Source organism: Euprymna scolopes, chromosome 4 (assembly GCF_053919585.1).
Source record: "Euprymna scolopes isolate OS-2025 chromosome 4, ASM5391958v1, whole genome shotgun sequence".
NCBI classification, from domain to species: Eukaryota; Metazoa; Mollusca; class Cephalopoda; order Sepiida; family Sepiolidae; genus Euprymna; species Euprymna scolopes.
In genome coordinates this window covers 71,428,943-71,456,093 of record NC_136485.1, presented here as the reverse complement: position 1 = coordinate 71,456,093, position 27,151 = coordinate 71,428,943, and the positions used below count along the sequence as shown (strand labels likewise).

The following is a 27,151-nucleotide window of genomic DNA, read 5'->3' as shown; positions in this document are numbered from 1 at the left end:
CTCACCTGCTTTTACCTGAAGATGCACATCTCGGTCTGTTACATATAAGGTGCCCTACGTAAATAACGATTAAGTTAGCTAGTGTGGATTTTGACAGTGGTCACAGTAAGTGTATGATAACGCATATCTGTACAACAGAATCAATCCAAAGATGGGTGACATAAAGTTGGAGCAGGAGGCAGAGGTCAAACGTTGTAGACAAAACAGAGAGAGGATGAAGAATGACGGCATGTTTTCGAGCGGAGAGAGAATACACATTAGATTGAAGTTTCTACATTAGTGGCGATGTCTCGTTCGCACGTCTTCCTGGGTATGAAAACCTGGGTTTTTATTACTGTACACATAGATTAAAAAAAGTTTTCAAGAAACAAATATATAACAAATAAATGTTATCAAAGGCAAGATAAGTTACTTTTCTACCTAACTGGATATGTTTTCAGTGTTTTTATTTAATGTAACATATTTATTCAGCTCGAAAACATACCGATTTATTGGAGAATTTAAAATGGCGCCCAACTCCCTGTTTGTCACGGTAAGTTTGCGAAAAGGGGTTATAAATAAAAAAAAACAGATAAAATACTGTTAGAAACTCGCTCAATATATGTTACCGTAACATAGGCTGACATATATTCGGTGGGTTTTTAACAGTATTTTGCATATTTTTATTTTTAACTCCTTTTCCCAAACTTACTGTGTCAAAGAGAGAGTCAGGCGTCATTTCAAATTTTCCAATACATTGCCTTTGATAACATTTATTTGTTATATATTTGTTTTTCGACAACTTTTTCGAATCTATGTGTACATTGTGTCACTCTGATAGTGTTGAATATCGAGTCCTGTGTAACGAAAATGTCACACAGTACGAAAAAAAAAATGTATTTGACGTAGACACGTCCTTGATCGAAAAAAAAAAACAAAACGCAACCGAGTGACACAGTTGCTTGACACGGACACACAACTCTTTGGAAATAAAATATTTGCTGATTAATTCAAAACCACTGTCAAAGATTATTCGTAAAGGTTTACATAAAGACAAAAAACAGCCTGTTGCTTAATAAACGCCATAGAAGCGTTACTATATTGACAGCAAAAACGAAAGCCTAGAATAGGCGTTTAGACAGGGATACATGGGTGTTCAAAATCGTTTAATAAACTAATTCGAAATTGAGACCGAAAATCGATTGGGGATCGATGTTCGATAAACCACTCCTGTTAATTTCTATGTGCTCTACGTTTCTTACTTACCCTGCTTGTTCACTGTCACCGATGATAAAGATGTGTTATGAGTTATATATCAGTGTCTGTTGTCATTCTTTCAAGTACGGCAGTAATAAAATATGTGAAAATTACACATGCAAAAATTGAAATAGTTTAAACGATGTATTAATTTTTATTGCGGATTATCATTCTCATTTTCATAGTTGTTGTTTTACCTTGTTTCCGCCAACTCATCCGTTGACCTTTTTCAGGTGCCCCCCCCAATAAATAGAAATAAAACAATATATAATACCATTCGGTACGGATCCGACAATGGAAGACCAGAAAGAACACAAACTTAGACTGATAACACCATAAAATTCAAACTTGATTTCCTTTTGGGCAGTGGATATAGGCGTGGAGTTCCTATGGTTTCAGGTGAACATTGTTTGAATGTAGCGGTTTCAATCCTACCCAAATCAGACCAGAGGTGATGAGACAACAACAACTACGGAGGGCAGTAATTACTGGGGATGCAGTTACAAATTCAACATTTCCAGCCCATCACAGTTAACCACCTGATGAGGACTAGAGAATAAGTTGGTCGAAACGTGGCGAAGCAACAACGTCTTTGAAGATGAGGATCCACAAGTCCACAAAAAACTGAATACACCGATTATGAAACTTCATCTTAAAGCCTTCCAAAAAGATAAAAATAAAATGTATAGTTTGAACGAGATAATGAATTTTAATAAAACATCAACGTATTTTGAAGAGATTTTACAGAAACGTAGTGACGTCACTTACCACAGAAGGAGGATCCTCTTGAATAGTGATCTCTGGTGTACCCTTCTTCTTCTTGCAGATCCACCAACCATTATCCTGAGCATAAGCGTGCATAACAAACATTGGGAAGAAACCGAAAGTTGTCCAGGCTTCTAACGGGTCAACGATGCCGGGCGAGTGCACTCCAATAACAAGGTACATCCATATGTAAGCCCATAAAGACCAGATGGATGTAGTGGCGAACACGCCGAACTCTTTGATCTTTTTTACGGTATTACCATTCAGGCTGGAGATGCACACAGACGTAATCATTAATAGATTAAAAGCTGCACTCCCTACAATCGTGAAAGTGCCGAGATTTTTTTCGGCCCCTTGTTCTCCAAGTCTCATAACATTCTCAATGGTCGCCAAGAGAATTTCGGGAGCGCTGCTTCCCAGTGCCAGTAGAGTTAGATTTGCCACCGTCTCATTCCAAACCATTACCTCCTTGGCCACCCTCTCCTGTCGCTCCTCGTCCCACTTGTAGACCGTTCGCTTTTGGCTGGTGATCACCTCAATACTGCTCATAAACAAATCAGAAACAATGGCTATGCCCAAGAAAAGGTAGAACATGGCGACAATGTACAAAAATCCTCGAGTTGAAAAGGGCCACAGATTTTCTGCGGGCAAAAGAAGCCAACTGTTACATCTTGTTTGATTTTGGTGTAGGTATTCCACCACATAGCCTAACGTGTAGTTCGCTCTGTATTCTGTGAAGGCCTTCATTTTTTATGATCTCTTGTGTTTAGGGTCAACTTTCCCAGTAGTTGCGTTGTTATTTTCTGAAAAAAAAACAAAAAAAAACGAAAAAGATAAGATTAAAAAGTGATTTCGACATGGCGAAAAGAAAAAAAATCAATTCATAAAAAAGAAGAAAATCAATTCATAAACAAAAATCAATTCATAAAAAAATCAATTCATAAAAATATCTATTCATAAAAAAATCAATTCATAAAAAAGAAAAAAATCAATTCATAAAAAAATCAGAGATAGAGGTTGCAGGGAACAGAGAAAAGGACATCTCTTACGAGGCTACGAAGTCTATTTTGAACTCTATCAAGGCAGGACAAGTCCTTTCTAGCAGCTCCTGCCCAGATGTGGCAACAGTATTTCATCCTTGAACGTACCTGGCTCTTATATAGATAGAGAATTGCATCAGCAGTGAGATATCTACTGGATCGATAGAAGGATCCCACTATTTTTCCAGCGGCCTTGGCAACAGATTTGATGTACGAGTTCCATTTAAGATCAGGAGTAAAGGTCAAGCCCAGAAGCTTGTCAAAACTTGAGGCCTCCTCAAGACGCGAGCCATTTATTTCAATTGATGCCAGATGTGGATCAGAACGTTGATGATGTAAAGAGAGAAGCTTGGTTTTAGATGCATTAAAAGTAACCAGCTACTCCTTTCCCCATTGTACCACGTGCTCAAGATCAGAGGAGAGAGAATCGGGGAGAACTTGGTCGTTTACTGTCTTAGACGTGCTACCATAAATGGTAGTGTCATCAGCACAAATGTCTACAAATGATGTAAGGATGTGATTTGGAAAATCATTAATCTAGATCAGGAAAAGAGTTCGGCCGAGGATGGATCCCTGAGGGACTCCAGCATTAATACTGTGAGCTTCTGATTTTTTTTTGAACGCGCTGATGTCATATCAAAGAACGTACTGTTGATTTTATGTTGAGCCTTTCAGCTTGTGTGATAATAAAACTTCTCATCTATACTTGTGATGTTAAGCAGTGTAAGGTGTTAAGTTTAATCAAAATCGCCAGTTCCTTCTTTTATCGAATTATTTCGATTATCGATTATTGATACTTATCGAATACATTCCGATACAAAACCCATGTAAGAACACTGCCAGATACATATAGTATCTTTGTACTTTGAGTTCCTTCTGGCATAATCGAAAACGAAAGCAAAAACTTATGAAGAATTCTTGATGTAATTATTTATAAAAAAAAATAGATGACCTAAGTGCCATCAGCTATAATCGAAACCGAAACCAAGACTTATAAGAATTCTTGGTAAAATTATTTATGACAATACATTGAAGTACATAACAACTCGGATATAAGCGTGACACAGAAAATAACATACGCTATCGTATTAATATAGATAGAGATTTATATTTATTATATGACGTCGCGTTAAATTACCAGACTGCAAGTGATAACATGTATTTGTATCAAAGTTAGATGTGCTGTTATGTTCTATGCCATATCAACCCTTTCGGGATTATTAAATACCGAATAAAGTCATTGTGGAAAAAAGTTTTCGGTTTTTAGTTATGATATCTCCAAATACGTATTCATTTGGGAACTTAAAAAAAAAAACCGTTAACAAAAGTAGTCTGCATAGGGACGAGACCGACTGCATCGAAGGAACAGGTCAAATTGCAAAAGTACTGTGTAATGCCGATGATAAGACGGAAAAGAGAGGGAAAAGAGGAAGAAAACTTCTGAGCCACGCCTTTTATATTTGTGACGTTATAAGTGCTATATGAAGCATTTAAATGCACAATTGTTGGATGCAATAATAGATTTCGGGACGAGACTATAAATATTGTAGAAATGAATTGAGAAGCTATTTGCCCATTAAAGTACATGGGGTTTACTGTGAAATAAGACATGTGGTTTCATCAAGCCTCGTGTAGTATTTATAAAGATCAAGCAGCTTAGTATCGATTGTATTTGTCCTACGCTGACAGAAAAAAAGGTGTGAGATGTCAGAACACTAATCATTTGTAAACAGCTATTGATTTCTGTCAATCAGTTTTAATAGGTCACATTTTAGCCAGATAGCGAATCTCTAACTGTTTAATGTGTTTACTGTACAATAATTATCCGTTCTTTATTCGCTATAATGCCTTCGTTCAGTCGCAAGAGACAATGGACACCCTTCGTAAGTGTAGCTGCGCATGTAATTATGTTGCGCAATTACCACCACACTTCTCCTGAATTGGTACTGCTTGAGTCCAATGGCAAGGAGAAATGCTAGACGACTGGACACAATGTCGAGATAAGCGGAGAGCACATACAACACATGCAATTTCTAAATGGTCACCCATTTTTGTACTGAACAAGCACAACGTTGCTAAACACAAAAAGGAGATGGGACAAAAGTATTAATAGTAATAATAAATCTATAATATAAATCTCAATCGTCGGTTTGTGTGAATGTATGTATGTATGTATGTATTTATGTATGTATGTATGTATGTATGTATTTATGTATGTATGTATGTATGTATGTATGTATGTATGTATGTATGCCTAAAACTTTCGGCACACACGACAGATCCTGACGCGATCGGTATCGTTTTGAAGCTCGATCTTTCGGAAGACAAATATCGATAAATTGGCCCAAAATATTAATTTCTTCATCCTGGGCAGTTTTCTACAAGGATGGGTCGCTTTTTTCGCCGACATTTTCGCAAATCATCGTCTCTGTTGGATTGTCTAGCCTTAATTTCAACGCTTGCGACTTCCGGTTTTGACATGGACGCTTCGACTAAGACGTTACGTTTTTTTTTTAATCTTTCTTTTCTCCTTCGCGTTACGGGTTCGAGACTGCCTGCCTACTACCAATGTTTTGACTACCCCTCTCCACCCAAACTGCCTACTGTTGTTTTGATCACCCCCGCTACTAACACTTTAAAAACATTTCCCCCGGGTTCCTTGTTAAACCAATTCAACACACCCGGGAAACGCCGGGCACTCCCGCTAGTTACTTATAAAAATAGGATTTGTTTGTGTTTTCAAGTAATACACCAAAATATGTACACATGTTAAAGTTTCTAACCTGTCGATAAAATGGTGTAGCTGTTTCAACCCTTTTTGTGCCACCTAGTAATGTAGTAAAAAAAGTTATTTATGCCTCAAGTTCTTTATATTTTCAAACATTCATTTACAGTGTTTTGTTTGTTTGTTGTGTGTTACGGCATATCAACTCTTTCCGAATTTTTTTAATGCCGAATTAATAATTTTGATGTAGGTTTTTATATAAAACATCAACTTACTAATATCTTAAAATATTTATTCATATTCTTTGGTTCGGCGTGGATGGAATAAAAAACTGATTTACCAAGCATGTGTAGCTATATCACCCGGAAACGCACCAGGAAAGTTTGGATAGAAAGGAGACTAGTTGTATTTTAACACAGAGGTACGTCTGGTAGTGAAGAGACGTTTACAAAATGATATTGCAAACATCGGTAGACATAACGAAAAAAAAAAGAGAGAAAAAGAGGAATTGAACTTCCAAGTCATACTTTTTATGTCTATGACTACATGGTTACATAAATCAATAGTTTCTCGCTCACCAACAGGGCTGGTACAGATAGAGATAAGTGGAACTACATTTTATCAAAGGTTCACGTCGACAGAACAAGTGTTGTGGTGAGGAGACGTGGACAAACGATGTTGAAATCTCTGTGAACATACGGATAAAATGGAAAAAAAGTGGTAGTGGATGTCTGAGTCAATTTACCACAGATGCGCGTCGACAGAACAGGTCTGGTGGTGAGATGGTGGATGTGAACGATTGTGTAATCTCGATGCGTGGTCAGATAAACGGGACAAAGAGGAAGTAGGCACTTGATTAAGTCAGCCAATAGATGATCGCTCTGCGATCACGTGATATGAGACGCCACATATCACGAAAGAACTATTCCCATTTGCTTTCTTTTGTGAATGTTTCCAAACAGTCGCACTCATAGTTCTTAAAATACTCGCCGGAATCTTTATTCAATATCAACTTGATAATCTAATCCAATAGATGTTGCTATCTAATGTGATATCATCATTATGTATCTATCCAGTATCTATCCAATGTGATTATTATTTGTCGATATATCTAGCTGTAAGATTTGCTACAGTACCTATCACGACCGTGCCGTAAATTTGGGATATACATTACTAATCGTTATTTGGTATCTGTATTTAAAAAGATATCACTTATCAAGGCTCAAAGGTCACTCGAGAATAAAGGTTAATGAGTATCAGATTAACAGTAAGACAACATCGTGATGATTGGTAACGATGATGGTGCTTGGACAGAATTTGATTATTTAAGAGGGTGATTGAACAAGAATTTGTTTACATTGAACTTCAAAACAATAATGTTGTAGTTAGCTAGGAAGCAGCCCGCGACATTGTGTCACACGGGCGGGTAGTTTTAGAAAAAAAAGTTTGCTCAGTAACGGTTCGTTTAGTTTTAGATGCAGAAGGGAAGAAAGGAGAAATTATTCTCAGTGGTTGTTGATGGGTTTTTGTTACGACTGTTTTACAGGAGATGACCATAGATTGAAGCTCAGCCGACCACCTGCCAGAAAAGGGTAGTAAGAGGGGAAAAAAGACATCCGAAACTATGCGATTACTATCTTTTAATGTTCAATGCACTTTACTATCCTATCTATATAATCTATCTATCCTATCTATATAATATTCTGCTTGCTTCTTCCTTAGATAATCTATACGCTATGCTTTGAAAAAGTTCAAATACAATTTTAGAAGACCACAGAATAGTTGCCCCAAACGTCGTTAAAATAACAACTATAAAAGATGAGGAAATTAGTTCAAAATAAATAATAAATAAATAAATAAATAAATAAATAAAATATCATTTTAGAAGGTTTTAAAAAAAATGTCAAATTTGGGAAATTTTACCATTTACGCATTCCGGTAACCCTGGGTAAGAATATGAGAGTGACATCCTTTTGATGTAGCCTCATTTTCGAATATAATTATTATAATAATAGTACTATGTGATCATTATTGTAATGACGTGAGTAAGGAACTCGTACTACTTTCGAACGTGCAGCGGTTCTTCATCGACGAAAGAAGTCAGCAAAATGTTACGCAAAAAAAAAAAGGGAAAATTCGAAAAGAAAAATAAGTTAAAGGAAAGAACATTGTCTGCCAAGAGGTGTTGGACGGAGAGAGTAAATTAAAGATCCTCTTTTATAATGTTATTAGTCTTGTACTACGTAGCTATAACTTTCTAAATATTTATTAATATTTATTAATTTATCTCATTTAGATTAGTTCTATATTTAAATACAATGGAAACTATTTTTATAGAAATATTAATAAACTCATATTTTCTGCGTGTTATTAGTTTTTCTGACTACGAGATACGTTTTTTTGCGCTACCCCAAAAATATCAGCTTTATCAAAGCATATTTGTTGATGATATTTCTCGTTCCGTCGAATTTCTACGGGTCCTGCTAGTTTCAGATTAAGTTGCCATATTTCAAAACCCAATTTGTGGGATGGAGTGTAGCATCTATTTTGTTGTCATGATAAATGCTACCAGGTGTTACTTCCTCCTTTTTAGGAGAGGAAATTGTGTAATATCTGTTTTGCGATCACAATGTCGCCATTCAGGGATTATCTTCTTTTGGGGGGAGAGTTTAATATTAGTTCACTTGCCATAATACCATCCGCCTAGCCTTTACTTTTGGAGTAGTGTAGTGTAAATGCTGTTCACATCAGACAATATTCCCAGCAGTTAACTCATAGGGAAATGTAGTATAGAATCTGTTCAGCTGTGATAAGACGATTCTCCTGGGCATTACCGTCTCCTTTGGAAGAGCAGTGTAATACATGCTCATTCGTCATATAGATTAACAATAATAAGTTCCCTTCGGTCTCATATTATTGCTAGTGATTTTAAAGAATGCATCTTAATTTTACATAGTTGTTCTGTTTAAAATTAACCAATATTTTAATCTACTTTATTTTAAAAGTTTCTTAACGATATATGTAATTAGCTCGTATAAATAAATAAAAAGAACATAAAGTTTCAATCCACAACGTTCTACTGTCTTCTATTTGTTGTCCTTCCATTCTTCTGTTTTGTATTAATTGTTTTTCTAAGAGCGGTAAAATGGAAGAAAAACGCTCCAACAACAGTAATATTAAAAGTTACCTACCATTTGCTGTCAATAGACACGAACAAATCAACCCTTCATACGTAAATTTCCTCATTTTTATATAGAAAACGACTAAACCTTAAATATAATCATTTCATCGTTCTAGTGTTAGCAATGTATCATTCTCTCAACCATTGCTCTTGTGTGTTATTTGTTATATCGACAAACACGACGCACGTATTTCAAAAGAAACACTTTGTTACCTTATAACAGTTTTTCAGCGACAAGGCGTTAAAAGGCGGTTAAATGTATACAAATCCAAGTACATAAAGAAAGCGGCTAGGAAAGAGAATACTCAAAGGGAACTAACAAGGTTTTATAACAATACAAAAAATGCTAAAGAGATGAAATAAAAACACATGCGAATGAACTCAAATGTAATCTTACATGTATAATCTGAACAGTGGCGACGCGCCACTCGGAAAAAAAATAGGCATAAAGTCTTTTGGTACTTTTATCATTGCCATTACCGGTTGACTTGATAAAGAAACATAAGCCTAATAATTAACGCCCCATAGGGTTTCAAACGCATGCTCAGAATCAGAAAACAACGTTCGACAAGTTTGAAAGTTACGCTAATATGATACAACCATTGTTTCTGAATGTAACGTTGCAGTTACAAACAAACAAAGGAAATGAATAAATAAATAAAAATCCGGGTCTGCATTTTTTCTTTTTTAACAAAAGTTTTTATTACGGTCACCCTCCCAGCTCGACACAACTTAAAGAGTCTCTCGCTACCACATATCCATTTAGCCTAATTGCGTTTCTCTTTTCTCCGACCGCAAGCTTGCCACAGCCTGCCCACCCTCGTCGTATACTTTACACGTTCATTTTCTCCTACGCCGAACTTTCTTCTCCTGACCACGTGGTTCAGTTTTCCATTTGTGGTTTTCTTCTCACGCACACTTGCTAATTTGCGTATGCGCTTCTTCGGCTACTGCTGCTGCGAATCTCTTTGCAAGCCACCTATCCTTCGTTGCTGCTGCTATTTTCTCACGCGCTCATATGCACCATGTTACATGGATTTAGAAACATATGGGTACGAGAGTATGAAACATATGGGTACGAAAGTATGAAATCTTGAGATAGTAGCGCTCGCTTGCGTTAGAACCAATTATCTCCAAAGAAGATTACCCTAGTTTCAATATATACATATTTATGTACGAAATATATATGTGCATGCGTTTGCTAATTTTCCCAAATCTCAAAGTTCCATGAGATAAAACGGCTCTACTTTCGATAATTCTGTTCGGTGGGTGTAGAAGATGATCTGATCGCGGTTACTGTTGCGAAACACTGTATAGTTTGAAATCAGATTCTTTTTAAATTTAATTACATAGAGGAAACTGTGGCAAAAGCTGTGAAAATGAGGGCTTACCGTTCAAACGACCTAGGTGTGCGTGTGCTTTTTCATCGCTGCGAAGCTAGGATAAGAAAATAATTCCAAGATGGCGCCGACGGCGTTTTGTAATGATATGATCTCGGAAACTTTCGCAAAATCTCGTGCATATATGCAAATCAGTTGGTCTTCGACAACTATAAATTCAGGTCGTTTTGGAAGGCAAGGAGCGAGGAAAGAAAGGTCGGTTGGTAATTGTGTACGCTGGTTCGTGTTAGTGGCGTGTCACCGTGTCTGTGTGTGTACTGATCGAACCGCTTTCCTGTCCCTTGCACATTGGATTTTGAATTGGTTTACATTGGACTTGCACTTTGGACTTTGAATTGGTTTAGATGGGACTTCAACTTCAAGCTATTTTGGCAAATATCTCCGGTATGGACAAGTTCTACCTGAAATTGATCCCAGAATTTGACGGCTCCCCGGACGGACCTTCGGTGGTCGAATAGCTAGAGAAAGCCGAACACGTTTGCCGGTTGTGCAAGATAAAGGACCCAGCTATAGTCATCCCGCTTAGGCTCACCAAGGGGGCCTATGCCGTGTATCAGCAGCTCGGGGATGACGCGACTATGGAACAAATTAAAGAGGCGTTGTACGGAGCATTTGGAGCGGACCCTTTTGTTGCCTGGCGGCAATTTTCTGGTCGACGCCTTGGGCCAGGGGAGACGGTGGATGTCTATCTGGCCGACTTGAAGAAGCTTGCCGCCCCCTTCGGGGGTGCAAGCGACCGTATACTGGCGTGCGCCTTCCTGTCTGGGCTCCCGGAAAGCGCCAATCGACTGCTGAGGGCGTCATGGAGGCTCAATGAGCTTGGATTAGAAGAGCTATTGGCTAGAGCCCGAAACATCATAAAGGACGACGAGGAGCCAGTCTCGGCTGCAGTTGAGGCATTGGAATCGCCTGTAGAGGGCCGACGATGCTATAAATGTGGTGGTCGCAACCACTTCGCCAGGGATTGTAGAAGTGACGCAAAACGCGCCCCGGATTATAGAGCACGGAAACGAGTGCATTGTTACGGGAGCTCAACTGAAGACGAGGCTCCCTGTCTGCCCCTCCGTAGAAGCACCCGAAGAAGGAGGTCGCCGCCTCCCTGCCCCCTCTGTGATAATGATATCAGGGGGGAGTGTGGCAAAAGCTGTGAAAATGAGGGCTTACCGTTCAAACGACCTAGGTGTGCGTGTGTGCTTTGTCATCGCTGCGAAGCTAGGATAAGAAAAGAATTCCAAGATGGCGCCGACAGCGTTTTGTGATGGTATGATCTCGGAAACTTTCGCAAAATCTCGTGCATATATGCAAATCAGTTGGTCTTCGACAACTATAAATTCAGGTCGTTTTGGAAGGCAAGGGCGAGGAAAGAACGGCCGGTTGGTAATTGTATACGCTGGATCGTGTTGGTGGCCTGTCACCGTGTCTGTGTGTGTACTGATCGAACCGCTATCCTGTCCCTTGCACATTGGATTTTGAATTGGTTTACATTGGACTTCCACTTCAGAAATAAAAAAGTAGAATAACGATTCAACCTGCTTTTGACTATCATGAAAAGATGAGCAAAAAGTAGTAAAAATGTGGATGGCTCGACAAACCCATCTAAAGGTCAATGTCCAAAGTGGTCGTCGCTCAGTTGAAAAAGCTATGAGGAAATGACCCGACTTCACGTTTAACAACAGCATCGCGCGTGCAGGTAATAGATTTCTCAAATTTCATATACAAATTAAGTTTCATTTTTTTTTTAAATTTTCATGACGAGTTTTAAGTTATCTCTCTTTGTTAGAATTATGACTTCATAATTATTCCCCTTATAATCTTCTTCAAAATGTGTACACTCCATATTGGATTTTTCTAATTAAACCGTTTCACCGGTCAACTTTTTAAAAACTAACAAATTTAATTTTATTTATATTCTAAAACATTATCTTTGCTATTACATAAAAGAAACTTTGTCTGTGTGTGTGTGAGTGTGTGTGTGTGTTTGCGTGAGTGTGTGTGTGTGAGTGTGAGTGTGAGTGCGTGAGTGTGTGTGTGTGTTAGTTCGTTCCTTATGGACTCGAAAACGGCTAAGCCGATTTTTATGAAATTCCACACGAAAATACTTTATGTGCCAGGTAGTGTTCTTAGATAGGTTTTGCAGCGGAATGCCTTCGATAAGTATCGATAATCGAAATAATCAAATGAAAGAAAGAACAGGCGATTTTGACCAAGGTTAACACCTTACACAGCCTAACATTACAAGTGTATCTGAAAAGTTTATTTACCACACAAACCAAAAGGCCTGATATATAAAATCAATAGTATCGTCTTTGACATGACATGGGTACGTTCGGAAGAAGTTTCTGTTTAAAGCACAACTGCACCAGGATACTTGACTTTTGCATTGTAAACTTTAATATAAACCATTATATATAAAAATAATTATTTTGAAGAACACCGAACGTAATGCCATAATTAATTGCTGGGGGTTTAGTTTTTATTTCTATAGTTTAAACATAAACTATTAAAAAGAAACTGTCGAAAAGAAGACCAAAATATACTTCTAAAATATATTTCTCCTAAGCATAAATTAGATAAAAGGGATAAATAAGGGGTGGGGCAGAACCCCCCCCCCTATCCAGACGTCTTTCAGCCAACCATTTTCAAGATAAACGTTCGCAACCGGGGAGAAAACATCGTTTAAAAACGTGGTCAAAAGACCATAAATTAATAGCGAAGTAAAAAAAAAAAAAAAAGAAAAATTGTATAGGGAATAGGAGAAAAAAAAAGAAACAATCTCAGCGAATACCCATCAGTTCTAAATTATGGGTATACTCTCTTTGCTTACACAGAGATTGGTTGGCGCAAATTAATGGATACAGTATCGAGAATTTTAAGTGAATTCTCCAGCGCGCTCTGTGTAAAACCGAGAAAGTTTCATCCATGTATCCGTCAGTGCAAATTTGGCACTGTAATAAATGTTCACCAATGGCCGACTTATGGGCTGGAAAACGTCCGGATGTTGGTCTTTTTTTTTGTGTCTACGTATCGAAGGGAGGACATGTTGGAAAATTCTAACCTCCAAACGTTGAATGGTATGTCCCACGTAGTCAGCTTCACACTGACCGTTAAACCGATAAACCATATTATATTGAGTTGTAGGGACACCATCCTTTCGAAAGGACGGGAAAGCATTTCTCGTCCCAAACACCGTTCGAACCTTCGTTGCAAAATAGCAACGTGAAACGGCTTAACAATTTTATGCGTAAACTCCTGGCTTTTGACACCAATCCACGGGAGTTTCACATATATGGATTATTATAAAAAATAATTATATAAAATCAACAGTAGGTTCTCTACAGTATAATGCAGGCTACAATGTATTGTGGACTAAATCACTGTGGAGAGGCATGTGAATGCTTAGACGATAGAAGTCTGTCTCTGATTATAAGAGACGCATTGGATGATGGACAGAAAGCATTGAACATATTAAGAGAACATTATTTATCAAAAGGTAAACCGAAAATTATATCACTATATACAGAACTAATGTCTCTGAAACGTAACGAGGATGAAACGATTACCGAGTACGTTATAAGGGCAGAAACAACCGCCAATGCCTTAAAACTCTCAGGTGAAATAATAAGCGATAGCTTGTTGATATCAATGACCCTCAAGGAACTTCCAGCCGATTTTAAACCATTTACAACTGTTCTAACTCAGAAAGACAAACCCATAAATTTCAGCGAATTTGAAGTGGCATTCCGCAGTTACGAAGAGACTAATCGTATGCTCGTGGACAATAATAACTTCAGCAATATTATGAAGTTCAAAAATGCTTCTCGAAAACAGACACCATCAAATTACGCACCTCACCGCAACGTGTTCCCCAAAAGTAATTTTCCCAAGAAAAAGAATAAAATTATCTGCTATAATTGTGGAAGACCCAACCACAAAAGTTTCCAATGTCGATATTAACACTCTAAAATGGACTCCGTAAAAAACGTTGAGAACTTTGAGGAAGAACATACATTTCTATTCACATGTAACTTTGACAATACCACAAACGGTAAAAAATCTTCTTGTAGACTGTGGTGCTACAGCACACGTTATCACCAAGGAATCTGATTTTATTAATTTTGATTCAAACTTTAATCCACAAACTCATTTTGTCGAACTTGCCGACGGTAGTCAAATAAATGATAGTCTTGAAAAGAGGCGATGCTAAAATATCCCTAAAAATAATAAAGGCGAAATATGTAACTGTATTCTAAAAATGCTTTGTTCATTCCTACATTTAAGCAATACATATTTTCCGTGCAGACTTTAATTAAACAGGGCGCGAATATAAAATTTGGACAAAATAAATCAAAATTGATATATCCCAATGGAACTGCATTTGACATTAAAGAAAATAGCCGACTATATTATTTAAAAAGTATGGTTCCCTCAAAAACTGCCTGTCACGACTTGGAAACCTGACATAAAATTCTAAGACACTGCAATACAGCTGATATTAAAAAATTACCAAATGTAGGCGAAGGCATGAAAATAATACCTTCAGACGATCTCCCAAATTGTGATGTGTGTGCACAGGGGAAAATGACAAAAGATATAAGCCAAACGCCAGACAAAAAGGCCACGAAAATTCTCTCACTTGTGCACTGTGACTTAGCAGGTCTGATCAGCCCGACGGGGAGAAATAATCTAAGGTACGTTTTGAACTTTATAGCTTAATTATAGTTTATTTTCTAAAAAAATTTACCCCCCCCCTTTTGATATAATGGAAAATCCTTTCGGATTCACTTTTGGTTTGACTTGAGAAAAGGAAAGAAAAGGAAAGAAAAATAAATAAATAAATAAAAATAAAAATAGACAAATAAATGAACAAAGAAAAATAAACCAATAAAATAATAAAAAACAAATCCGACACTATCTTCGCCACTAAGAAATATTTAGCTGATATTGCCCCGTACGGTTCAGTAAAAATGTATTCGCTTAGACAATGGGACTGAATTTACTAGTAAAGACTTTGAACTTCTATTAATTAACCACCGTATTAAACACGAGAAATCAGCGCCGTATCCCCCCTTCCAAAATGGCACCGCTCTATATCTGTACTATTATATAAAAGTCACTTTGTGTGTGAGTGAGGTCCTTATAGGTTCCGAAACGGCTGAGCCTCTCTTTTACAAATTTCACACAAAAGTAATTTATATTTCTGGCAATGTTCTTAGATATGTTTTGTAAAGAAATTCATCCGATAAGTATCGAAAATCGAAAAAATCAGATCTTTCTTCTCGGGAATAGATAAAACGAATTTTTACAAAGAAATATTTTCACGTTACACGGATGTAACCTTGGCCGATGTAACGTAAATTATTCCCTTGTAAAAATTCTTTTTATCTATAAGAGAAGAAAGGCTATTTTTAAGATCGACAAGCTCAAATATCAGCTGACGTGATATTGTAAGCAAACGCAGGCAGAATTTGATGAACATTATTATTATTATTATGTTTTTATTATTATTATTATTATTATTATTATTATTATCATTATTAGTATTATTATTATTATCATTCTTATTATTATATATTATTATATATTATATTAACGTATGGATAGAGAAAGGACAGAGGAACTGGCTAGGAAGAAAATGCATGGAAGGTTCTTCCGGGATATAGCAGAAGTGGCTGATGAAAGATTATGGCAATGGCTTAGAGCTGGGTATCTGGTTAAGAGTACTGAAGCTTTTGTTTGTGCAACACAAGAGCAGGCATTAGGAACACGATTGTTCAAAAGTGGTTCTAGGAGAGGAAATTGCTGCAGAATGCCGGATTTGTGGTAAGACCTCAGAGTTAATTGCGAACCTTGCAGCAGGGTGTAGTGGACTGGCCCAGAGAGAGTACCGAAAAAGACACGATCGCATGGGACTCTGGATATATTGGGAGGTGTGTAAGAGGGTTGGGTGAAATGTGTTGGAAAATGGTTTGAGGAGGTGCCTGATGAAATGAGAACATGTGAGGATGGCAAGGTAGAGGTATGGGGGGGACAAAAGTGTCATAACGACCAAGCAATTGGAACATAATCGTCCGGATTTGGTCGTCATTGACAAGGTTTCAAAAAACTAGCAAATTGTAGACTTCTCAATACCCTGGGACAGGAATGTGAGAGAGAAGGAGAATGGGAAGTGGAGCAATTATGCTCCATTGGCCTTGGAGATAAGGTGTATACACAGGGTTAAAACACAAATAATCCCGGTCGTAGTTAGTACACTAGGAGTAGTATCAAGTCGTCTGGAAGGACAATTGAAAAAACTACAAATCCCCGATGTTTTAGGCGACCTTCAAACCTCTGCAATTATAGGTATCACCAACATCCTTAGGAAAACCCTTGATCTTTGAAGCTCCTGGTTTGAAGCCGGGATTAAGGGAAATGCTCTGGAAATGAATCCCATCCATTTCCAGAGAAACGTTCATGAAGGAAATCAGAATTATTATTATTATTATTATTATTATTATTATTATTATTATTATTATTTTTATTATTATTATTATTATTATTATATATTTTTTATTTTTATTTTATTTTATTATATATATATATATATATATATATATATATATATATATATATATATTTGCGAATTAGACCACTGGGTAAATCATTGCCTGTAATATATAATATTCAATAGAGGATTGATTCTATATTAATACACACGCAAACTGCATAAACTAAAATATCATGTTTAAGCGTATTGTACGACCTGGCAACAGAAGGTGTCCAGCTTTTTCGGGGTCAACGGCCAACTAGCACCGTGTGTGTTTGTATGTATGTATGTGTGTGTTGGGATAGAGAGGGCTCCTGTAAGCCGTGGTGAAGGCAACCTTTCTAGGAGAAGCAAATCTCTGATTTCAAAAAACCATAAAGTGGGAGACCAGTACCCGCATTAAGCTGGGCTGCAGTTTAATTTGTTGCTGGCTATCTTGCTCTTGCTTGTTGCTGGATCTCAACATTTTGAACCAAGAGAGAGACTTAGCTGTCGTACAAAGCTAAGACTCTGTAACATCATCTGTATATAGATACGCCCTCAGGGATTTGTCTATAAAAATGGTCCTGTGGCGAGAGAAGTCATTTTTCGGCTCATGGAATTTAAGTGTCTGAGGGAGTGGCACTCGTCTGACAAGACGTTGCAATCATCATATATATATATATATATATATATATATATATATGTGTGTGTGTGTGTGTGTGTGTGTGTGTTATTTTACTGATACTGATGCAGCTAATCTCAAGGTTGAGTTGGATTCAGCTGGGAATTGGGGTAGGAAACGGTTTGTCTCGTTTAATCCTGTTAAGACTCATCTCATGTCTTTCACTCGTAGGTGTATCCATTTTTTTCTGAGATTTCCATGGTTGTCTCTGCATTTGAGGAAAAATCAATTCTGAAACGTATTGTACTTTCTTTCTCATCAAAGCTTTCTATTTTTGTGTCGCGTAAAGTCGGTACTCTTTATCACTCTAAACATTTTCTCACGCCTACGGCTATCTCTATCTATACGAATATACTATCAGACCATCTATGGAGTGTTGTTATACGTGATCTGGTGAATCTCTATCCCGTTTGAAAGTTCTTAATAATGTACAGTAACGTATCTGTAATTTGATCAGCCCCTCTCTTTCGCCTTCACCGCAACCTCTCTCCCCTCTCTCTCTCTCTCTCTCTCTCTCTCTTACACACACACACACATGTGAATAAATATTATTGTAGTATGCGTACTGTTAATATTGTCTGATCTAATCCATGCTGTTTTTGTTCCAGCTCGTTTGACTCTTTGGTCTAGTGGTCTCCACGAATTCGCTGTTTTGATACCTCGTTATAATACAGCTTCCTATTCCAGAAGTTTTTTTTTTTTTTTTTTTTTTTTTTGCTCAAGAACTGCAAGCTTGTCGAGTTCTCACCTTGGTTACTATTTTTCTCTTAATCTAAGGTCAATAGGTACTTTTTGTCTTTTCGATTATCATCTTTCGTTTTTGTTAGCTCCTTACATCAAGTGGCCTCACGTCCTGTCTAGAGCGCTTTCCATTAAAAAAAAAGATATAATAATTCTTTTTTCAATTCCGATTGGAAATTATGAAGAAATTATTTCTTTCTAATCAAAATGCATAACTGCTACATGAAACTGTTTGATGTTAAGCAACAAGAAAAAAATAGTTGTTCTCCGGAGCAACAATCACGATTTGTTTTGTAATTTCACTTGGGGATGTGCATAAGTGCTTTTGGGTTTGTAGTGTAGACGATTGGTTTATAAAATATAAAGGGTGTCGCAAAAAAGGTGTATAAACACTTTGAATCGTTATAACTCGTTTGATTTACTGATTTTGACTTGCAAAAATGATGGATAAAAGAGAAGAAGAGCAAGAGAATAATTGTAAAATCTTGAAATGTAGAAATTTAAGCATAGAAGCTACTCAGAATCATGTCCATAAAATGAATCCAAACTCAAACCTATTCTGCTCAAAACACTTTTCACATCGTGATGCATTGAATCTACAAACGTATTGCAATATTTCGTCTAACATAAAATCAAAATTAACCCGAGCTCAAAGCAGATATTCGGTCCGGGTTAACGTTAGAATTGATTATAGCTCTAAACTACTTATAGTTTCTGACACACCGTTTTTTTTTTTTTAATTGGGGTGTGAAATGGAGTTGTAGATTCTCGAGCGGTGATCCGGTTTTTGTATTTGAAAGGACGCACGCCACACAAGACTCTTGATAAAATAAAAAAAAAAACCTGTAATAATGATGCTTCATCTTATGATACTGTATTGAAAAATGTTGGATTCAAACATGACCGGAAATCTGCGGAAACAGCTCAGAGATCTGCTGACAGAAGCCAATGTAAAGAAAGGCTAATAACTGTGCAAAGTTTCCTTTCTACTCTAAGAAATGGGTCAAGGGCATTACTTATTGAACGCACCCCCATATATTTTATCATATACACGGCGTTTTCTATAAGATTCTAGACTTTTTCATATGGACACTTTTATTGATAGTCCACACATGAAACTCTAGTTCACTTCGAAGTAATTTCCTCCAGCTGTAATGTACTTGTTGTACCGTTCCAACAATTTCTTGAAGGCTTCATTTCGTATTTCATCTCCACAATTGTCTCATAACAGCAGTCTCTAACGTTTTCTTTGAGCTTAGGGAATAACCAAACGTCACGGGGGAGCAAGGTCTGGACTATAGGAAAGGCGAGGAGCTATCATAATGTATATCTTGGTCAAATAGTCTGTGACAAGGATGGAGTTGTGGACTGTTGTATTGTTCATGTAGAAATGTCACTGACCCGATTTGAAGAGTGCTGGCCTCTTCCGATGGAATCTCTTTCTGTATCCCTTAAAACCTCAACATAGTATTCGTTCTTGACTGTCCAATGGGAATCCAGTGTATGTAGATCATACCCGTGGTGTAAAAAAGGGATCATCATAAGTTTCTGGCTAGATTTGCTCTGTCTGGCCTTCTTGGGTCTGGAAAAGCCAGCATATTTCACTGGGAATTCTGTCTCTTGGTCTCTAGGTCATAGCAGTAGATCCACCTTCTATCACAGGTCACCAAAGCACCAAGAACTGCGAGATCTGATTTGGTCAGCTCACTTCCTGCTGTCATGGCAACGTCTTTCTGATCTTCTCTGAGCACTCTTAAGATATACTTCGCGCAAATATCCGCATCTTCAGTTCAACGCGAATAATTGTTTATAAAGTTGCCACACTGACATCAAACTGTGTACTTATTGTCTTTATAGACACATGACGGTCCTCATCCATGAAATTCTTTATTTGGCCAACCAACTCTGGTGTTTTGACTTCCTTCCTTCTCCCACACTTCTCATCACATCTCATAAGCTCCATGCCTTCCTTGAATCTCTTATACCACTCAAAAACTGATGCTCGATTCGTACAAGATGGCCCAAAAGCCGGCTGAAGCCTTCCATACGTTTATGTGGCATTTTTTCAAAGTTGAAAACAGAATTTTTTGCATATCGTTCACGTCCAGATTGCATTTTTGAAATAGGGCTTTAGTAGGGTGCATTTGAATTCCTGCTGTAGCTGTTCATTTGAATTTGACACCATAAAAATGGGTCAGTCATAACATAAGATGTACAGCAATAACATACTGAATTTTCAAGAGTCTACGCCAATTTTAAATGCCTGTACAATATATATATATATATATATATATATATATATATATATATATAAATTTATTGAAGGCACCTCATAATTTTCTTTATGCGTCCACGATATTTCTGTATCATCACACCGTTCGTTGTTTGGCGTATGTGTTTTTATTTGTTAATATCATATGAAAATAAGTCAGTTATTAATACGAAAATAAAAATTGTCTCAGTCTATAAGGATTTATTTCTAACCGAAAGATGAGATACACGAAAAATTATAGTATCAGAACCGAAAATGCACTGTAATAATATTTTCTATTTCAATATTAAAAAAAAGACAAATAAAGTCCCCAAAAAGTAGAATTATTGGAACGAAGAAAAAATTGCTGCAGTGTAGAAGGACTTGTTCTTAGAAGTATGTATGTTATCGTAATCGATAACACAAACGTCGAATGCGTGTTGTAAATTTTAAAAAGGAAATAAAGGAAATAACAGACGTAAAAATAAACAGTGTGTCTTACGTGGTGAATAAATAAATGCATACAGTTTTGCCTTTAGCGTGTCGCTTGAAATAATGTTGCAACACACATAAGTTAGTACTTTAGGGGATTGCTTGCTAGCAGTCCTAATAAAATAATTAATTGTCGATCAAATAGCACAGAATAAATAACAAAGCCTCTTTAAAAAAAAATAACGAAAGGGTTATTTATACAACAGAAAATCGAAGATTGACCTGTCCGGGTTGGAAAAAGGAGTAGAAAGTTCTTCGGGTGTGGATGGCCAGGAAAAAGTCCTATGTGGAGTCCCAGGTTGTCTAGCAGTTATCTTCAGTGAAAATCGTCGGTGCTGGGGTGTCCAGTGGACAGTGTCGAGAGGAGAGGAGAGGAGAGGGGTATCTGTTTTTGTTGCTTGCAGGGTTCTCTCTGCACGTTGACCGAGATTTCAAAAGGAGCTTTAAAAAATTCCTTAGATAAATTAATGCGCTCTCCCATCTGATTGGTCAGTGTTTAACCAAACTACTCAGCAGAAAGGGGGCATTAATTCACGAAATAAAATAGATCTCTATTTGTTACTGATGTACTACATAGACTATTGTACTAAAAAAAAACAAAACAAAAGCACATATCTTCGAGTCTACTCAAAATTTCTCCTTACAGACAAAATACTTTTCTTTCACCAAAACGTTATCTAACTCGTTTAACTTCCATTCTCCGCGTTCTCTTTATCTCTCATTGTCTTAAGCTGTCAATAAGAATTAATTACTTTTATACTGATAAACTTTCTCATTTTTTACTTTTGATAATGTCATATTCTCTTCAATCTGCATCTATAAAAAAAATTCTGAAACGTTAGAATCCTGCCCGTCTTTTCTATTTCCAATACTAATTGAATTAACAAGAGAAGATAACTCTATCGATTTTTCTTTCATCAATAAAGTTATCTGCTCTTGTTAAATCAATTAGTATTAGTGTTATCTCGACGTGAAATTGAAATGCGTGTGATGAACATTCTACGCTTTAAAAAATGTTTGTATGAATTTTATGTAATGTCTTTATTTAACGCATTTACCAAATTGCATTCGGTTTTACACACGTATTACTTTTATCTGAATAAAAAGAAAACGTATTATTTTAATTGGAATTCATTGAGATGAGTATTATTTATTAATTTTATTTATTGCGGACTATCATCCTCGTCTTGAGATGAGGATAATAGTCCGCAATAAATAAAATTAATAAATACTCATCTCAATGAATAAAATAATATATACATTCGGTAGGACACGACCATGGAAGATCAAATAATAAACATGAATTTATGAGACCAAAAAATTCAACCTTGCTCGCCATTCGGGGCCCGTGGCGCAGTTGATAGAGACGTTGAATCTCTACGGTTCCAGGTGAGATTTGTCTGAAGATAGCGTTTTCAATCCTACCCAAAGCCGACCAGGGGCTTACTTGGCGAAAACGTGGTGAGACGACAACAATTACGGAAGGCAGTAATTGCAGTGAATGGAGTCAGGAGATTCAGAGTTCCTATCCGTCGCGGTTACCAACTAACGAAGGCCAGAGGAATAGCTGTCCGAAACGTCGTGAAACAACTAATAAAAAGATGAGGATAATAGTCCACAATAAATAAAATTAATTAAAAAGAAAACACATTCAATATTTTACATAAGATTAATTGGATGCAAGTTTTTTTGCGCGTATAATCCCGTGATTTGCTGCTTGCATGGATTCAAGTTCAGTTTATCCTCGAGTTAAAAAAATGCAGAAGGAAAAAAATATTTTTTTCGATAGATGCGAAGTAATGTTTATTGCTTCGTTCATCACGTGACCTAAACAGTTCTTTATCACACACGCAGACTGATTTATTTCATATTATCAGCGTTACCGAATGTCTTTTATATTCTTATTCTGTTAAAGTTCAGAATAGTTAACATCTGATAGCACGTATCTCTGTAAGGACCAATACATAGTTTATGTAGGACGCATTACAATGAAATTGTCTACCGAACTCGGCTTAATTTACTGTAGGCCAGAAGTGCACTTTACCTAGGAGGCTTGCTTTTTAATATTTCACCTTTACGCTCTTGTGTCTAAGAGGTAGATTCGAAATTAATGTGAGAGACGAACAGACATAAAAAAAATGCAAGCTATCCCTTTTCTTTGTTTTCCTTCCCCTTGCTCTTTTTCTCTTTTTCACTTCATTTTTCTCTTTTGGAATAAAGTGTCACTATTAAAGTCAGCAGCTCTAAGACGACAATAGTGCGTCGGATTTTACATCGAAATGCGATTCGAACGAACGCCAACAAAAGATGTTTTGAGAAGCCACCCTCTTATTTTTCACGTTCGTTTGGATACGCTCTCATATTCACTTCCAAAATTAAGTTAGAGGTTTCACATGAACATATTAATTCAATATTTTTCAGACAATGAAAATCGCTTTAAACCAAACATTTAATAAGTCAAACTAACACAATGTATAAAAACTTACCTGGTCAATGAAATTGGGTGACACTTGCGCCGTGTCTCGATACTCAGCATCAACAATCGCCCGTATAAGAAAGATCGACTGTAGCTGAAATTTCTTTAATCCTACTGCTATCTCTCGAGTCACAACACGACCACCAAGAAGCTAAATTTTCTGTCTTACCCCCCCTCTCTCTCTCTCTCTCTCTCTCTCTCTCTCTCTCTCTTTCTCTATCTCTCTCTCTTTCTCTCTCTCCCGATGATTTAATTCAAATGCGTTTTATATACATTGTGCTTTTTTTAAATTGTGCTTTGTACGAGTTCTCAGACGTTATCTATAGTGGAGTTTTAACTTTCGTGCAAGTGGAACTCGTCAGCCTTGAAAAGCAGTCCATCTAGGAAAAGGTAAATCCTGATTTCAAACCTCCCCTGCCTTGAAGAATATCCTACGTATAGGAAAAGACTTCAGGGGTAAATCCCCAAAGAAAAATCAAGTTGAAGTCAGGTGGGAAACAGGCAAGCGGTAGAGAGTCCCACAGGCGTGCAGCTCCAATAAAGAAGCTTTCTTCGTGGAATCTACGTTTTGATTTAGGCTGCGTAGGGTCATTCTAAATCAGAATATGTAAGATATTTTTGATAGTGTCTAATTTTTAGTAGAACAGACAGGCAGACATACAGAAAAGACAAATTCACAGCGACCGTCAGTTGTTAAGGCAGCAAGTGCTCACGGCATAGCGCAAATAAATGCCAATATCTGCAAGTAACCGCCTCAAACCTGCAGTAACCACCAATTCCAATCGGTGCCTGTCCCTGCCACGAAATGATAGTAACCACCTTAAAAAGTACTTACCGTCAGTTACCATCAATCATTCTCATAACTACTAATGGATGACAGTGCCAGCCACTAGGTGACAGTGCCCGACACTGGGTGATAGTACCTGACAATTGACGATAGGCAATTTGTCTACTAATGTATGGCAGTGCCTGCTGCTGTTGTTCAGTGACAGTAACCACATTAAAAGAGTACTGATCACAATTACCATCAATCATCGTCATAACCGCCAGTGATCAAAAAAAAAAAAAGAAAACAGCTTAGGAACAGAATTGTTAACAAAACCAGTCCTATGTCAAAAACGAGCATCTACATAATAATGTTACTGTTAAAAAAAAAAACGTTCTTAACATTGTGACGGGTACCTGTCAATGGATGATAGTTCTTGACACTGAGCGACAATGTCTGTCTGCCACTGAGCGACAATGTCTGCCACTGAGCGACAGTTTCTTTCATTGGGGGATAGTGTCTAATAATTAAAGGCATGCGATTTATTCGCCAGTGAGTGTCAGTGCTCGCCAGCTGTCTTCATGCAGTGACAGTATCCACTTAAAAAGAACGCTGATTACAATTACGGTCAATCACCGTCATAACCGCTAGTGATCGCCACTGGATGACAGTGCCCAACAATTTAAAACAGGCAACTTCATTTCAAAGCAGACTAATGAAGATACACACTAGTCATTATCGACAGTAATCTCCAATCACCAATAGTTGCAGCGGAAACTAGTGCCCGCCAGTAAACGAGAGTAATCGCCTCAAAACGCCAATGACCACCCGTGCTCACCATTTAAGACAAAAATTTTTATTTCGAAGCAGTCCAATGGATCCCACGGCTGGAGCCGACAGTGGTATTCGTAAACATAGCCAGTGCCCACCAGCACCAACCACCAGTGACCATCAAACATATAATCACGGTTACTGAATGCCAGTGCCCAACAATACTCAATAGTTAAAGACTGGCTGTTCCAATCCGGAGCGCTCCAATGGTGGCCGAAACTGGCCATGGCAGTCAGTGACAACCAGTTACAAAGGCAGCCAGTGCTCACCAATAAACACCAGTACCCGCAAGTAACCACCATAAACCAGCACTAATAGTCACAAACCAGGAATGCTGAAAATGACAATCAGTGGCTTCAACAAGATTCCACTGCCAGACAATGCCCGACAGTGGAAATCAGAGGATTTCATTTAGGCTACAGATACCAGTGCCCGCCTTTTCTAAGTGCTGACAGTGGTTCCCACTAGCAACCGTAATTTTATTTGTTTTCGAATTTATTCAGGCTTTGTGTCATATTTCCATCGGATAACGCCGGTACACAGGTCCTGGTAGTATATGTATATAAACTTATAGACAAGATAAATAAACATAGGTATATATGGATTTATTTGTCAGTTCCACAGTTCCATAAGGAAAACATGACTGGACAGAAGGGCTATAAATGCTCTTATGTCTACACATTTCGAAGCCTTATGCTTCTCATCAGAGAAGGAGAAATGGGTTAAGCTACAGATATAGGGAAATGCGTCATTTAGCTTAGAGTACATTATTAAAGAAAATGTGGAAATGAAGTATTAAAATAAACATGAGTATAAAAAATAGGAATCAGAGTGGAGATGAATATAAGTAAAAAATATAAATAAAATTAAAAAATAGATATAAAGCAAATAATAAGAACGAGAAATACAAATATATAAGGTATGGGATATGACGTAGAAGGGAGAAAAATAAAAAAAATGGTCAGCAGCTGAAATTTTCCGTTATATAAGAAGGGGAGTATATTGAGGCCATAAAGGAGCTGAATTGACAAACGCCTTGGAATGTGGGTGGGGGGTAAGAAGAATTGGCCAAAAATTAAAAAAAAAACGAAAATTAAGAAAAAAAATATAAAAAATACAAACATGTAAAACAAATACATAAATATATAATACAGATAAAAAGAGAATAAAGAAAGAATTATATATATATATATATACTGTTATAACAAAAACCAAGACTCAAGAAATGGGTTGATAGCAACAAAAAAATTCTTTATATATATATATATATATATATATATATATATATATATATATATATATATATATATATATATATAAAGAATTTAAATAACTTTAGACTTTACATAAGCCTTGATTAGGCTTCGAAACATCTAGGTATGAAGAGATTTTATAACCCCTCTTCTCATTAATGCTTTTCCTCATTCAACTGACAAATAAATTCATATATACATATAATAATTTTTATATGTGTATGCTCCACCCCTTATGTTGAGCTGCTAATATTTTGATAAGTCTCTATTTAAATAAGCCATTCAATCTCCTTTAATCCCCCCTCATATATATACAGGAGTGACCCCCCTCCCCAAAAGAAAAAGCTAAATGGAGGCCATCTAGAACACATGCTGTAGAACTGAGAAACAAAAGCCAAAGACCCTAGTGTTTTGATGTGATGTTTTGAATATAATAAACTAGTTATGACCAAAGTTTCATTTCATTCGGACAAAACAGTAAGAAACGGGGCCTAATTAGAGTTGGGGCCCGTTTTGGGAGGGCGTCACCCTGTATATATATATATATATATGTGTGTGTGTGTGTGTGTGTGTGTGTGTGTGTGTGTGTGTGTGTGTGTGAGTATAATGATGGGGCAATTCCAAAAATTTTCACCATTTCGATTTAATTACCGCCTTTGTTCTAAATTCCCGATTCCGATAGAAGTCTAGTTCCGATTCTTTACAAATTTCTTAACATCTTTTTAAAGATACGAGTCTTTATAAAAATGTTCAAATTATTGTAACCCCCCTCCCGTGTAATGTCCGTATATATTCTGCAAAACG

At 37.0% G+C, this 27,151-nt stretch overlaps 1 protein-coding gene across 2 annotated transcripts in view; it reads right to left on the bottom strand.

Annotated features, from left to right (window-relative positions):
- LOC145268417 (sodium/calcium exchanger 2-like) overlaps positions 1-27,151 on the bottom strand; it is a 365,943-nt gene that overhangs the window by 281,329 nt on the left and 57,463 nt on the right. For both annotated transcript variants that reach the window (XM_080123977.1, XM_080123981.1), the window contains exon 2: positions 2,005-2,804. In XM_080123977.1, coding sequence (XP_079980103.1) covers positions 2,005-2,748 — 744 coding nt within the window. In that variant the 5' untranslated portion in view covers positions 2,749-2,804. The remainder of the gene's footprint in view (positions 1-2,004; positions 2,805-27,151) is intronic.